Source organism: Haliotis cracherodii, unplaced genomic scaffold (genome assembly GCF_022045235.1).
Source record: "Haliotis cracherodii isolate W230 unplaced genomic scaffold, xgHalCrac1.p SCAF_2, whole genome shotgun sequence".
NCBI lineage: Eukaryota > Metazoa > Mollusca > Gastropoda > Lepetellida > Haliotidae > Haliotis > Haliotis cracherodii.
The window spans coordinates 40,510,369-40,526,667 of NW_027266275.1; the positions used below are offsets into that span (position 1 = coordinate 40,510,369).

General features: G+C 39.2%; 1 protein-coding gene across 2 annotated transcripts; it reads left to right on the forward strand.

Moving 5' to 3' along the window:
• Window positions 1-11: 11 nt before the first annotated feature.
• LOC139469119 (uncharacterized) lies at window positions 12-15,625 on the forward strand. Of its 2 annotated transcripts, XM_071251252.1 has the most exons (10): window positions 12-62; window positions 3,810-4,482; window positions 5,053-5,248; window positions 6,195-6,221; window positions 6,564-6,655; window positions 8,054-8,124; window positions 9,994-10,096; window positions 11,691-11,714; window positions 14,408-14,438; window positions 15,195-15,625. In XM_071251252.1, the coding sequence occupies exons 1-10, from the start codon at window positions 17-19 to the stop codon at window positions 15,360-15,362; spliced, it is 1,431 nt and encodes a 476-aa protein (XP_071107353.1). In that variant the 5' UTR covers window positions 12-16; the 3' UTR covers window positions 15,363-15,625. The 2 variants fall into 2 exon arrangements, with proteins under 2 accessions (XP_071107353.1, XP_071107354.1); XM_071251253.1 differs by lacking the exon at window positions 11,691-11,714.
• The last annotated feature ends 674 nt before the right edge of the window (window positions 15,626-16,299 follow it).

Sequence of the window (16,299 nt, forward strand, 5' to 3'; positions counted from 1 at the left end):
AACATGTGTAAACAACATGGCGACCAAAATAGATCTTGGGCATGATATGCCGGAAGCTAAAGGTGGAGAACACTGACAATTCTTCTATATGGCAGCTAACTTTGCCAAATATATGCTTCCATAAAGGCTTGCAATATGAATTTTTAAACTGACATGAAAAGGATACACATGTAAACAATGCATTTGACTCCTGTAGTGTCCGAAAGTGAATATTGTTTCATATTTATTAGGCCTAAGCTTCAACCAGGAGGCAACCAAACCACCACTTTCATATTATTTTAAAATATTGTTTAAAATTATTTGTTTAGTCATATGTATTTTGCATTTGTATTTTACATATTCTTAGTAAAGGAAAAGGTAGAGAATTTAGAAGTGATGCACATAAGGGGTGCAGGCGAAAGCGGCACCTCAACTAAACGTCACCGATTTACTCTAGCGGAAACACCACCTCATATTTTAATAATGATAAGAACGATTTGTATAGTAGGAAATGTAAATATTCATTGGTGATATGCTTTTATTCCTAATTTCTATTGTAATTATCATTTTCATTGATCATCCACAAATATCATTGTCATCTGTCAGTGTCTCATATATTGTCACATTCCACAGTATTTTAATACAACACACACTGGTCCATGAATACGAAAAACTTTTTTTTATATTTTAAGTTTTTTTACTTGAACTATTTTTATTGTAAAACTTATATGTTTCTTTTGCCAATACTTTGAAATGAAATAGTTGCCTCTCACAACCCTCTTATCCTTTCTTAGTACTCCAGCTTCATCTGTCTGGTTTTCTTCTGTGTCTTCAGATAGTAAACTGATGTGAAAGTTCATGTAAGCATTCACCTCTTCTGTAACGGGGCCTACGCATTGTGCACAATGGAAGGAGAATTCTTCTTGGCTCTTGCAAATCTCACCATACCAGTCCATAGACAGACCAGTGCCACAAAATGACATTGAAATAAATTGAATAAGGGTACTTAGGACTTCAAAGCATGTGATGTTTTCACAATAAATTTAGTTGTGCCTCCCAATCCGAGTCGGCATGGCGAGTTAATTGGAGCAGATTGGCTAATTGCAAATCTAAACATGTTTTAAGGCGATTAACTTTCACATTTATCTATTTATAAAATTTAACATCTCAGTATAATTTCTTTTATTTAAACCAAGGTGAAAAAAAGAAAGGTTCCATATTCGTTTGGCAAGAGTAGACATTTTTGCTGAAGACGAGGTTCCGTTTTGCTCGGTGATGTCTTGCTGAGTTTCTGATAGCTTTTACACCACATGAGAGAGAAAATATTTATGGACTTCAACTTCTTTATTATGAGGAACACAATGTCCTTCATAATAAAGAAGTTGACATCCATATATTCTCGCTTTTGTCTGCATATAATCAATTTTAAAACTTATCCTATCTCTCACTATGCATTTCTTCTTTCTTCTTTGATCCTATGTGGAAACATTGCTTGAACAGAGTTTCAAGCCTCTAAATAACCATTCACCCGAAGATATCCCAGTACCACCCAAACAAATGTAATCCTGTGCATCGTGACCTACATGACCTAATCACGTGATTATCCCGCCATATCATTCCCTTTGTTATCTCCACATAGGGGAGAGGTGTACTGTCAGTGTTAGAGAATATATATATAGATATATATTTTTTGACTGATTTCCCTACTACATCATGGTGATTTACATATAACATCTGGGAATATGAGCAAGAAAGATCCTCTTCGCCCGGCCTGTCTGGAGTGCAGGCATAATTTTTCTACATCAGACCCTCACGATTTATGCTGTGAATGCCAGGGCTGGTGTAGTTTTGACAAGAGATGCTCTTTATGTAATCATCTTTACAGACGAATCATTCAGCGTATATGTTCACAAGTGGATCGCCGTTCAAAGCCCAAGGCAAGAACTCAAATGACGTCGTTAAGCACAAGTCATCAAGTACCAAAAAGTTGAGGCCCATCAAGCCAACTGTCCTTTCCACTGTTACAGTGACTATATCGCTCTCAGGATCGGCGCTCAGGGGATTGACTTGCTCAGGATCGTCGATCACGCAAGAAGTGTTCCAAATCTTCACGTTCCACTCCTATTCATCTGGACTCTGAGGATGACTACTATTTGGATTCGGTTGAGCGCTCTTCAACTTTGGGTCGCTCCCTGTCCTGGTTATGTGGATCACCATCATCACCAGATCACTCCCGCTCTTATGATTATCGGCATCAATGACAGGAATTCCAAGCTTCAGATTCCTCTTGGGATTCCTTGGACCACCAACGTGGATGGGAGACCTACCCACTATGCTTTGGCTCGTATCCTCACTGGTTGGAATATCCTATTGCCTAGTCCCATCCTGACTTCCGTTCCGGCACTAGATATTACCACTCTGAATCCACCTTTCGGTAGCCTTCAGCATGAAGAGCCTTGTCATTCCTCTCCCTCTCATCGATGTTCATCACCGACAGCCACGCACAAAGATCACCATTTCTCCGAGTCACTCCCGATCTGCTTCTCCACTTCTGGTTCGGGTTCCTTCCACCCCCTTGTTTCCGGCCCTGCTAGTGATGCTCCCCAACTCATGGCACCATAAAGACCAGGCTAACAAGCCGGCACCGAACATTAAGTCGTTTCAGCAAGTGGTGACCACTGCCCTCCTGCATTGTTGCAGGCTACCAGCTCCTGGTCTGGATAGCTTGACTTCCTCTCCAACTCCCATACAGCGCACTTCTCCTGGCACAGCTGTTCCGGTTCCTCCGGTTGTGGATCATGTGCCGGCTGACAAAGATATGGATCATCAACCGTCTCCTGCATCGTCCACAGGGCTTTTGCGTCTTTCTGTCGTTTCTGTCGCTTGCAGTCCCTGAAGAGAATTCCGGCACCCATGGCACGTAGAAGATTGTTTCAGTTCCAGAACTCGATGCAATCACTTGACTCTTAGCCCTAAGCGTTCGTTGACTCTATTGACTGTGGAGGATCACCTGGCTTATATCTGCTCTCTACTGTTAGGTGGTCGCTCTGATCACATGCAATCCTCACAAAACTCGAGCCATCGCCTCTACTATGGCCTTTCACAGCAATTGCACCCAGTCCGCCATTATGAAAGGGTGCTTTTGGAAGTCAGATACAGTCACCACTATTTCTGTGACATCTTTGTTACAGGCGTCCAGGGCCATCATCGATTTGGACCTGCTCTTTTGTATAACACTTCGTGTATATACAGGATAAATCTTGGAACTAGAGCACCTGTGTTGATTGTTTTTTATTATTCGAGCTCCCAGACTGAGTACCCATGTGGAGCGTGGATTCTCTCATCTGTAGAGACAAAGCTCCTCTAGCCTGTTAGCTCTGACGTGATTACAGTACGTGACCCATTTGTATGGGTGGTGACCATGGTGGTGCTGGGATGTGTTCGGGTGAATTGTTTTTTAGAGGCTAGAAACTGTTCAAGCATGTTTCCACATAGGACCGAAGAAGAAAGAAGAAATACATAGTGTGAGATAAGTATATAAATATACAATTTATTATATAAAATGTTCAAATTTCTTCAAGATCTACATCGTGTTTTATATTTTCTTTTATGACCCATGGTATGTTTAGTTTACTGCGAAACATGACCACCTCAGTGTGGTTTGCGTTCCACAGAAATCAGGTCGCTGGTTGATTTGTGTTCATTTTAAAGGAGTTAGATTACCATGAATGCATTTTCCTTTGATAAGATGTCCTTTAAGATGTCCTTTTAGAGTCCTCAACATTGTCATATTAGTATATCATAATCACAAAACACAATTGTTTTTCCAGTTGATCATTTGCCACCTTCAGGCCCAAAGTATAACAATGAATATCAAAAGGAATTTCATTACCGAGGGAAGCTATTCTGTTCAACAGCTAATCGACTCAGAAATCTGAGTCAACAACCAAGAAGGGATGCTTTCACTGAATCCTTTGTGAGGGATGAAGACATAATATCAGATGAACTATCCAGTAGATCAGTTTATAGACCACAAACCTCCTCAAAACCTAGCAGGCCTCGTAGGATACAGAGCGCCAAGGGCAGACTAGAGAAGCGACAAGATTGTGAAGAGACAGATTCACCATGTTTAGAAAAGTCTGGAAGTCAAGTATCGGTAGTTGACATCAACCTAAATGTACACATTCCAAAAAAACCTAAACCAAAGCGTCCACAAAGTGCTTCGTTTGTAAGTCCCCCCAAAAGTGACAGATCTGGACCATCTCCAACATGTTCCAGTAGACCTTGCTCTGCTAAACCAGCCCTTGGTCAACAGGTCTCGGGAGAAACTGTCGACAATGATGGAGTCAAGCCTTCAGTGTTTGGGCTGAAGTTTAAGAGACAGGTGTTTGGTAGTGACCCAGGTATTTTCTCCAGCACTGAAGATCTGACGAGCAAAGGTTTTCCATACGTACTGTCCGGTGACAGTGGCAAGACGAACAAGGATCCTGATGAAAACATCAGGTGTGTTAGATATTTGAATGAAGGATTTTGAAACAAATTGCTGCGATTCTTATTTTACATTTACAGTTTGGTAATTCACTGTGAATAAAGGGCAGAGGAGAAAGGGAACATTGCTTCTTGGATTTATTATGACATTTCAAACAGTTTGGGGTTGGAGGAGGGCTGGAGGTGGTCGCACATATGGGTGAATGTTTTTGTTCTCAAAGGTGGAATGGAATTAGAATAGAATTTTGAAGACAGATTTTTTCTTCTTGCTTAGTGTGTTAACTAATTTTGAAAAATGATAGTAATTTCAAGTGATAAATGAATAGAATTTCAATGTTATTGAATACAGTTGTGAAGTGAACCTCTAACTGTGACATGTTTTCTTTGTTTTCATAAACCCAACAAAGATTTTCTGACATAATTTTTAAAACATGTTTTCAAATTCTTTTTTCCCCTTCATTTTGAACACTGAGCCTACAGTTATTGAAAAAGATCCATAAATATAGTAATTGTAACAAAGATGCTTGACGATGATGTTTTTGCAGTTCTTTTGGAAGAAAATGTAACATTATATTCCTGTGCTAGGTCCATGCCTGCGTGTTTAGAGCCACTGAGGCCCTGGCTGAATACAAATATATCGAAAGATGTGATTGGTGTGGACCCAGCAACTTGTCTGGTATTTCTTGCGGGCTGTTTTGACGATCTCCCAGAAGTACCACCACCCCAGGGTGCCGAGGATGTGCTGGCTTGTCATGGTCAACTCCCACTGGAAAACCCTGTGGTGAGTTCCTTAACGTTATCCACATGAACATACTGGTACACTCTGAAACACTAAGTAACAGCAAGGACTGTGAGATTTTCATCTGATTCTTATTTTTGAAGTGAGGGAGGAGATTTCTGTTTTAGAGATTACTCGGATAGCCGGTTATGGTTTGATTGTAATTCCAAACCAATTAAATTGTGCAAACCAGTTTGTGTATTCTTTGTTTAAAGATATTAATAATCATTTGCATTATGTTTATGAAACTATCAGTATTAACATTGTCACCATGTGATGTATTCACAGTTAGGAAGTTAGGAAAACACACTGAATCTACAGATTGCATCAGTGTCTCAATGGCAAAATGTACTGGTGCTATATTACCGTTAATATCCTTGCTGTCAAACATGGCAGAACATAACCCAGTCTTGAACATAATTAACAGATTTTAACACCAAATTCATTTCATTATTCACCATGTTGGTCATAAAAATTAAAGTTTATCAGATACGAACAGTTTCAGTAGGATGTAACTGGCTCCAGATTCATCAAAACGTTCTGTCCTTCTGTTTATTATTAATTTAAATCAAATAAGGTCAATAACTTATTGGTTTTTAGGCAATATTGCCAAGAAGGTGGAGCCAAAAACAAAAAAAAATATTTTGGTTTTGAGGATTATTTAATAATAATTAAATTTCCGTTGTGTTCATTGAAATTCCTGTATTCTGAGTAGCTGATTCATACAGTTTGCACATTGGTTTTTCGATTCATACCTCAATGAACAGAAAAAAATACACAGTCAATCCTGAATAAAGTTTTCAAAGAAAAGGATGTTTAACAGGGAATATTTTCAAACCGCATTTTACGGTTACTAATTTTACTTAAATTGAAGCATTTAGAGAAGACTTCTAAGTGTGTCCAGAATAAACAGTTACTGGGTATTATATTTTGTCATTGTGTATTTCAGCCCCATAAGAAATACAGTCATCCTTTTGTGAGTATATTATCATTTATCAATAACATGTCATGTATTCCACCTGATCAACATGCTAAAAGTTGGAGCCATCTTGAGTTTTAAATAGATACCTCTGTTAATGCAGTTAATCACACCAAAGCATGAACTTTCTGCTTATTTGACATGTGACTTGTTCAACATGTTTATTGAATAATTATGTGCTTTGTTGAAAGACTTGGTTGTTCCGTGGTATGAATTAGAGGGTGTAGATTCCGACCAGCAACTTGGAGAAAACTTGTGAGTTTCATGGACACAATATGGTTAATTTTGACATAAACGATATCGCTAGGCGTGCCTCACTTGATCAGTGTTTTATTCCAGTACAACCGGAAACTGCCTGCAGAGTGGGAGTGTAATCACAGATGTCGACTGCTCACGAAGATCTGTACTGAAGATGGCACTGTTCTACATGTGTAAGAAATGCTTTTCTAGTTTTAGGAGAGTCAGTGTTTTCCAGTGTTGGTCAACAAGTTGTTTTTAGTGCAGTGTGTGAAACTAAGACATTATCTCTGTATTATTACTATTTAGGGTAATCAGTAACTTCTTGGATCTACATTATAAAAATTGTGTTGGTAGACAAAGTTGGTTTTATAATGACTTGAATCCATCTTTGTAGGATGACCACTTGACCCAATCTTACTCGGTCTCTAAGACAACAATACAGAAATCTTACACATGATGTTGTAAACATTGTCACACTAAAAACAAGAAGCTGCTCATCCACACAATTTGGGGATGCTTTGGCCATTAATTTCTTTATGTTTTTGTTTGATCACAAATTGATGTGCCCAGATCAGAAGTTGAAGAAGGCAAAAACAATCACATCAGCATCAACCTATGGAACCTGTTATCTATAAGTATGCAAAATAGCTTTTCTCGGCAGACTACCAGACGAAGGAAGCAAAGGGACTAGGCAGGGATGAGTCCAAATTTACTACCCGGGTACCCACCCCTCTATTACCCGACTCTACCCGGGTACCTACTGTAGGTCTCAAGAGATAGGTACAAAATAGGGAATTTTTTTACCTTAGCCCTGGCAAAACGTATTTAGATACATGTTTTAAACAATCTGGCCATGCATACAGTGAAGTTATATCTTTATTCAACCATATGAAAAATCAGAAGGAATGGGTGCACAGTCAGAAAGAAATGCGAACATTAGTTACTTCTACTGTAACCATAGAGTTCTGGATAATTTTTGCCATTAAGCAATATATCACGTGTGATAACCATGGGTCCAGGTAGTCCTGTGGGTACCCGGGTCCTACTCAGGACCCACCCGACCTGTGTAACCCGTCCCAGCCCTACAAAGGACAGAGCTCAGTTAGTTGATTTAAAAATAGGAATGTCAAGTCATGCATAATATTAATGATGTTAATAGGGTTTTTACAAGTGAGTAGTCACAAATGTTTGGATTACTTTTCCACTGAAAAAATGTAGGTACACTTTGATGTTAATTTGTTTCCATACTTGATGAAAATAGGGTTGGTTGGCTGTAGTCAGGGTGAAATGATACATCGGTGTACCAGTGCATCTTGAGTTATCATGTGACTGGATGTGTCTGCAGCTAGCTTTTCTATTAGATCCTGCTCTGAAATATTTATTGTCAAGAAGTTTCCATCTGATTTGATGTAAATATGCGTAAATGTATCATATCGTGACCCATGTATCGTGGTAAGTATCGTATCGTGACCTTGTTGGCTGATCCATGATGCGACAAATGAATAAATAATGGCCTTACTAACTGTTATATTTTATTTTATCATATGTATATGATATATATATGACATGTTACTTATGTTTTTCTACAGGAGGCACGAAGGCAGCAGAACAGCTGATGTTGTCAGAAAGGAAATTCAAGAACTGGAAAATCTCCTGCTTGGTAAAGTATCTTTTAATTGTAGAGCCGTTCACATTTGTCAGAATTCCCTCTTCCCGAGGCAAGGGAGTTAACTGACTGTAAAAGTCAAGTTTCCATCCTTGCCAATGTAGGCAAGACTTTGGGGGCCTGATTGTAGTGCCATCAATGGCTAGTATGAGTTATGTCCCTCCTATTGACCAATCAGATTCCACCTCTCATATATCTTGCTTTTGCTTCAAATATAATGGCATCGCCCAGTGAAGACTGATTGATAATCACGATCTATTTTGTTAGAAATCTTCGTGAAGTGCACCAAATCATGTGGGCACCTTGATTAAAATCATGAAAAGATTTGGAAAATATCTGTTGGCGCAAAGTTGTTGGTACACTTGCTTTGCAAATACTGCAATCGACCGAAATTTGCACAGCAGTTTACGAACCAGATGTCGATTTTGTTACGTGATTTGATTGGACTATTCATAGACTCGTTAGTCTAGCCAAAATATAGTTCCATTATTCCAGCCTAGTTTGGCTAGGGTGGAAACTGGACTTTTACAGTCAAACAACAAAATGTGTAACAAAGTGTCTGTGTGTATAACAAAGTGTCTGTGTGTGTAAAAAGGTGTTTGTGTGTCACAGTGTCTGTGTGTGTAACAAAGTGTCTGTGTGTGTAACAGTGTCTGTGTGTGTAAAAAGGTGTTTGTATGTAACACAGTGTCTGTGTGTGTAACAAAGTGCCTGTGTGTAACAAAGTGTATGTGTGTTACAAAGTGTCTGTGTGTGTAACACACTGTCTCTGTGTGTAACAAAGTGTCTGTGTGTGTTACAACGTGTCTGTGTTACAAAGTGCCTGTGTGTGTAACAGTGTGTGTAAAAAAGTGTTTGTCTGTCACAGTATCTGTGTGTGTACCAAAGTGTCTGTGTGTATAACAGTATCTGTGTGTGCAACACAGTGTCTGTGTGTGTAACAAAGTGTCTGTGTGTAACAAAGTGTATGTGTGTTACAAAGTGTCTCTGTGTGTAACACAGTGTCTGTGTGTGTAACAAAGTGTCTCTGTGTGTAACAAAGTGTCTGTGTGTAACAAAGTGTATGTGTGTTACAAAGTGTCTGTGTATAACAGTATCTGTGTGTGTAACAACGTGTCTGTGTTACAAAGTGCCTGTGTATGTAACAGTGTGTGTAAAAAAGTGTTTGTGTGTCACAGTATCTGTGTGTGCAACAAAGTGTCTGTGTGTGAACCAAAGTGTCTGTGTGTACCAAAGTTTCTGTGTGGGTACCAAAGTGTCTGTGTGTAACAAATTGTCTTTGTATGTAACACAGTGTCTGTGTGTGTAACAAAGTGCCTGTGTGTAACAAAGTGTATGTGTGTTACAAAGTGTATGTGTGTTACAAAGTGTCTGTGTGTGTAACACAGTGTCTCTGTGTGTAACAAAGTGTCTGTGTGTGTAACAAAGTGTCTGTATGTAACAAAGTGTATGTGTGTTACAAAGTGTCTGTCTGTAACAGTGTCTGTATGTAACAAAGTGTCTTTGTATGTAACACAGTGTCTGTGTGTGTAACAAAGTGCCTGTGTGTAACAAAGTGTATGTGTGTTACAAAGTGTATGTGTGTTACAAAGTGTCTGTGTGTGTAACACAGTGTCTCTGTGTGTAACAAAGTGTCTGTGTGTGTAACAAAGTGTCTATGTAACAAAGTGTATGTGTGTTACAAAGTGTCTGTCTGTAACAGTGTCTGTATGTAACAAAGTGTCTGTGTGTGTAACAGTGTCTCTGTGTGTAACAATGTGCCTGTGTGTAACAGTGTCTGTGTGTAACAAAATGTCTATGTGTGTAACAGTGTCTGTGTGTCAAAAAGTGTCTGTTTGTGTAACAAAGTGTCTATGTCTGCAGGAATTGGCAGCTATGACAGTGAGTGCATGATGGTGCAGTACCAGGCGGACATCACCCGACTGAGAGAAATGGTGGACACCACTCTGTCCAAGGTCCCAGATAGGTAAGTCATGACCTTTGCAAACTCACAATTACCACATAACATGACTGGGAAGTTTAACACAATTACTAGTACAGTGTACACTCTGTTCACAGTGTATATTTGAACTTTTATCAAATATGAATATATATGTTCACTTTGTTAGTTTGCCAAAGAGTTGCATCCCTTAGTCATGAAAGGATCCTATAAAGCAGATTCACTCTGTCGTCTCATTATGTCATTGGTTTGTCAGGACCATACCTATGCCCATTGGTTTCATCAAAGTGGTAAATGTTTAAGACCTGCGTCCCTTCCTTCCTTTCCTGACACTTTACTTGTTTTTTTTAAAAATTCATAACTTGTTATTGTTGTTATATGGCTGAAATCTGCGGATGCGACATTATTTTTAACTCACTTCTCCCATGTCAAGCTGACATGCCATGATACAAATATAATACTGTTCAAATCAGCGTTTAGCCCAACTCCCTGAGAACTCATGATGCTTGCTGTCATTTGTGGTCAAGTAACTGATTCAGGCATATCATGCACTGTACTCAAATTTCATTTCTGAGTTTTCCCAAAAAATGTTTTTATTTCAAATGCTCTTTAATCCAGAATATTATTCATGCATTCTATTCCAGTTTGCAGTAACACTACTTGGGGTGACTATTGGTCTGGAAATCACTACTGTGATAACTATTGATATTGAAAGAAACTATTGTGATAACTATTGATATTGCAAGAAATTGTTGCAATAAATATCGAAAATGTTCAGTGTATCATTTTAAATGGATTTTAGAGTTGAATTAAACCTTGGAACTGAAGTTTCCTTTGAATGTGATAACTATAACAACAAATATAAAGTAAAGTTTGAGATTTGTTTGATTTGACTGATTTGGTTTTTCTTTACCCTAATAATTTAAGAAACAGAAACTTCCACATTACCATGTGTAAATTACTGCCACTCATGATCAAAAGAAAAACAAATTTGAACAGCATTGCATGTATTTTATTGATATAGTAAATACAATCGAAACTATCGATATTCCTAACTGTAATCGATACTATTGATTGGAAACTGATTTAACAATCGATATATTGACTTTAAGTACTTGCCAATAGCAATATATCAATATTTCTATTTATTGTGACACCCCTAAACACTACTAGTATAAGCTGGGGTTCTACTTGATAAACAGTGTGGAGAATTAACCCAGCAGACGGAAATGTGAATGCAGCAGAACCATCTTGCCCCTATGGGTCTGCTTAGCTTGTATGTTCCCCAGGGAGCTGAGAATATTAATATAAATATATATATATATATATCTCATCAGTTGTCAGGGTAATAAGTGTACACAATACGATCATGCGTTGTGCGGATCTAGCACGAGACAAATGTACATCATATTACTATCATCATCATCATTGATAATTAAGTATGCTTCATTTGACATTATGAAACAGTGGCTTTGGCCGTTGTCATGACAATGACTTCATATTTCTGTCATATGATGTGAGTTTGGGGGACATCACACCTATGACACCACAATTTATTCATGGTTTATTATTCTATAGCAATTTTAAAAAGATGTAATTCAATTAGCGATATTTGTTCCAGTGATAGAATGTGGTCTCTCCTGCGGCAAGTATAATATTCCCTGAACATTACTGCTTTAAGATTAGAGCCATGGACTGTTACATTTGCTTACATTCCCTGAACTAACGTGAACACCTGTGCAAAATGATGACTACAACTGGGCCCAGTCACACCGCAAACACCCACACCTGTATTTTAACCTAGATTGATTTGTGAGGGTGGGAACAGTTTGCCAGAATGGCTTTGTTTATGGTAGTTGGATGGTTGATGTTACATGGATGGTTGATGGTACGTGGATGGTTGATGGTACATGGATGGTTAATGGTACGTGGATGGTTGATGGTACATGGATGGTTGATGGTTCATGGATGGTTGATGACACATGGATGGTTGATGGTACGTGGATGGTTGATGGTACATGGATGGTTGATGGTAAGTGGATGGTTGATGTACATGGATGGTTGATGGTAAGTGGATGGTTGATGGTATGTGGATGGTTGATGACACATGGATGGTTGATGGTACGTGGATGGTTGATGTACATGGATGGTTGATGGTAAGTGAATGGTTGATGGTACGTGGCTGGTTGATGGTACATGGATGGTTGATGGTACATATTTTGTTGATGATACATGGATGGTTGATGACACATGGGTGGTTGATGGCACATGGATGGTTGTTGGTAAGTGGATGGTTGATGGTATGTGGACGGTTGATGGTACATAGACTTTACATTGATGGTTGATTGTACATGGATGGTTGATGGTACAAGGGTGGTTGATGGTACATGGGTTGTTGATGGTACATGGATGGTTGATGGTACATAGATTGTACATGGATGGTTGATTGTACATGGATGGTTGATGGTACATGGGTGGTTGATGGTACATGGGTGGTTGATGGTACATAGATTGTACATGGATGGTTGATTGTACATGGATGGTTGATGGTACATGGGTGGTTGATGGTACATGGGTGGTTGATGGTACATGGATGGTTGATGGTACATGGGTGGTTGATGGTACATGGATGGTTGATGGTACATAGATTGTACATAGATGGTTGATTGTACATGGATGGTTGATGGTACATGGGTGGTTGATGGGACATGTTTTGTTGCTGATACTTAGATGGTTGATGGTACATTGATGATTGATGGAACATAGATTGTACATGGATGGTTGATGGTATATGGATGGTTGATGGTACATGTTTTGTTGCTGAAACATGGATGGTTGATGGTACATGGATGATTGATGGTACATAGATTGTACATGGATGGTTGATGGTACATGGATGGTTGATGGTTCCTTTTTTTTTGCTGAAACATGGATGGTTGATGATACATTGATGGTTGATGGTACATGGATGATTGATGGTACATTGATGGTTGATGGTAAATGGGTGGTTGATGGTACATGTTTTGTTGACGATACATGGATGGTTGATAGTACATGGATGGTACATGGATGGTATATGGATGGTTGATAGTACATGGATGATTGATGGTACATGGATGGTACATGGATGATTGATGGTACATGGATGGTACATGGATGATTGATGGTACATGGATGGTATATGGATGGTTGATAGTACATGGATGATTGATGGTACATGGATGGTACATGGATGATTGATGGTACATGGATGGTACATGGATGGTATATGAATATTATATGAATGTATAGACACCAGGAATCAATCTCTCCTATCCTGGATGGTTCCATGTGTGTACGTCTCAAGAGTTTTGTTTCTCAATGCTCAATAGCAAAAAAAGGTCAACAATTTACACTGATTGCTGCTTGAAGGTGCAATATCAAGTTATATTTAGCTGGTTGTTGTTGTATGTGTGAAAACTAATCCTCAAATCTTTTTTTCCACACTGTGGGAAGATGTAGGATACTTACAAAAGAATCAGAATACTGGTATGCGAAAACACAAGCTTTACAAAACAAATGCAAGTCTGATATTGCACCTTGAATGTATACTATTTGATTTGCTTACTTACTCATTTGGCCTAAATTAGATTTAGATCCCAGTACCGATGGGGTATGTTATCCAGATGATACTTTTCTTGAAGATATAAACATTACCATTAGCATGTAGATATTTTAGTGATAGATTTTTAGTTAGGCCTATCCAGTAATATTATATAGATGTGTTATTTTTGTTATAGAGATTTATTTGAATTACTGATATTGCCAATAAAAAAGGTCACTAGAAGTGTGTCATTACCCGAGGGGACGTTTTGACAGAAATTCTGTATGAATTGTCAGTTCAAATAGATTTTCATATCATTGTTCATTTGACCACAAGATCTAATCCTCATCTTGATTCCATGTTGGAATAGGTCCCAGCAACCCATGCTGGTCAAAAGAGGTGACTTTATGTATTAAAATTGGCTAACTTGGATGATGGTGTATCATTGTACCCCAACTGCCTGTATCATTGCTCATAATTTCAATTCCTGAACTGTCTGGTTCAAACTTGATTATTCACAGGCTGCTGTCATATAGCTGGAATACTGCTGAGTGCAGAGTTATGTCCCCTGTAGGTGGTGAGTAGGGAGAACCGAATGTTGCTTTAACTGCTGGTTTGTCTTGTCCAGACCTATAGGCCATTGTGAAAGTGCTGACATACAAAAAGCATAGTCTCTCACTCAGCAGATGAGATACAGAAGAGCTGTTTTGACTCTAAAAGTTCCACTTGTTGTAATGATGTATTTTGTTTTGCAGGATCAAGAATCCACCGGAACCGCCCGACACGGTGAGTTTACACCTGGAAATTCATGTAACAGAACACCATCCTGGGCAAGGGAGTTAACTGACTATAAAAGTCAAGTTTCTACCCTTGCTGAACTAGGCTGGAATTCCAGAGTGGCTGGACTAACGGGTCTACGAATAGTCCAATTAAAATCATGTAAGGAACTTGACATCCATTTCGTAAACAACATGGATTTCAGTCAACTGCAGGATTTGCAAAGCATATATACCATCAACTGGGTGTCGTCAGATATTTTTCAAATGATTTGATGCACTTCGTGAGGTAAGACCCATTTTATTACAATATAGATTGCGCCACCATTTGTTTGATGCAAATGCAAGTGATATGAGTGGTGGAATCTGATTGGCGCTACGATGGAGCAATGAAATTCCAGCCTAGTTCTGGCAAGGGTGGAAACTGGACTTTTGTAGTCAGTTAACACCCTTACCTCAGGAGGATGCAGCAGAACACTTACAGGGCTATGCATTCTTCAATTAATTAAATCTATGGGTGGGGAGACGGTTTTACAGTGGATTCTCAGCAGGTAAGAGAAAATGAAACAAACGAACAATAAGACATTGTGATATGCATATTTATGGTTGCCCTGCCTTTCTGGTTCCATACAGCCTGAAGTTAGAAAGGATATTCTGTGGTCACATGTTGCTTCAGCTCCACACAAGGGGCAGAATCCACCTGACGTTGTTCATATTGTCCGGATCTGTTGTTATATTTTTCAATGAGCATCTTGGTTTGTTCCAGTTTGGGTTACGGAAGTTTTGTAAGGAGCATGACAAGATTGTACAGCAGATCCAAGACCAGCATAGACTCTGTATACAGGAGCTGGCCATGCTGGAGAGTGGCATGGATCTACAGGAGACTCAGAAATATTTCTCAAACCATGGTCTCTATGTCCAAGTTCCCTCCTGATCTGGTACAGCTTGTGGCCTTTCACCCTGATGTTGGAAATTGCAGAGATGTTGCATGTCACAACACAAAACAAAGATCTCAGCGCTTTAATCACAACTTGTTCCCTTCTCACCATGTTGGAACTTAAAGGAGTGATACATCTTTTTACAAACGTTAATCTAAGCATTTGTAGTTGCCGGTCCACCTGGTCATCATGGTGGAACGTGAAGTGGTATGGAGTAGAGTGGAGTGGTATGTCATGGAGTGGAGTGGTATGTCATGGACAGGAGTGGTGTGTCATGGGGGGGGGGGGGGAGGAGGAGGTATGTCATGAAGTGGAGTGGTATGTCATGGAGTGGAGCGGTATGTCATGGGGAGAGGAGAGGTATGTCGTGGAGTAGAGCAGTATGTCATGGAGTGGAACAGTGTGTTATGGAGAGGAGTGGTATGTCCTGAAGTGGAGTTGTGTGTCATGGAGAGGAGTTGTATGTCATGGAGTGGAGCGGTATGTCATGGAGTGGAGCGGTATGTCATGGAGTGGAGTTGTGTGTCATGGAGAGGAGTGGTATGTCATGGAGTGGAGCGGTAGGTCATGGAGTGGAACGGTATGTCATTGGGTGGCATGATTTGTCACTACACTAGTGCTGATTGCATGATCTTGCACAATTGATACACCAGGCTTCATTGTAATGTAGATGCTGTTTCCTAGGTGTTAATTTGAAGGTAGTTGAAGCAAAGATTGCTTGTTTTGACAGTCAAGTCAAATGAATAAAGAAATCTAATTATCAGTTTATTGGGACCTACTGTGGTTAAATAACATACAGTAAATGTCATGGAATGGAGTGGTATGTCATGTTTGTTAGTTGTTCATTGTGGAGCTTAGAAACAATGAAGCTCTTATTCCATAACACACCAAACTGATTACTTATGTATATGACATGTACATATAGAAATAGTA

Bases quoted from the DNA above. Each gene is read 5' to 3' on its own strand.
- LOC139469119 (XM_071251252.1), top strand. From the start codon at position 17: ATGGCGACCAAAATAGATCTTGGGCATGATATGCCGGAAGCTAAAG. The intron at 4,483-5,052 runs GTGTGTTAGATA...TTCCTGTGCTAG, and splicing joins GATCCTGATGAAAACATCAG to GTCCATGCCTGCGTGTTTAG. The intron at 11,715-14,407 runs GCAAGTATAATA...TTTGTTTTGCAG, and splicing joins AGAATGTGGTCTCTCCTGCG to GATCAAGAATCCACCGGAAC.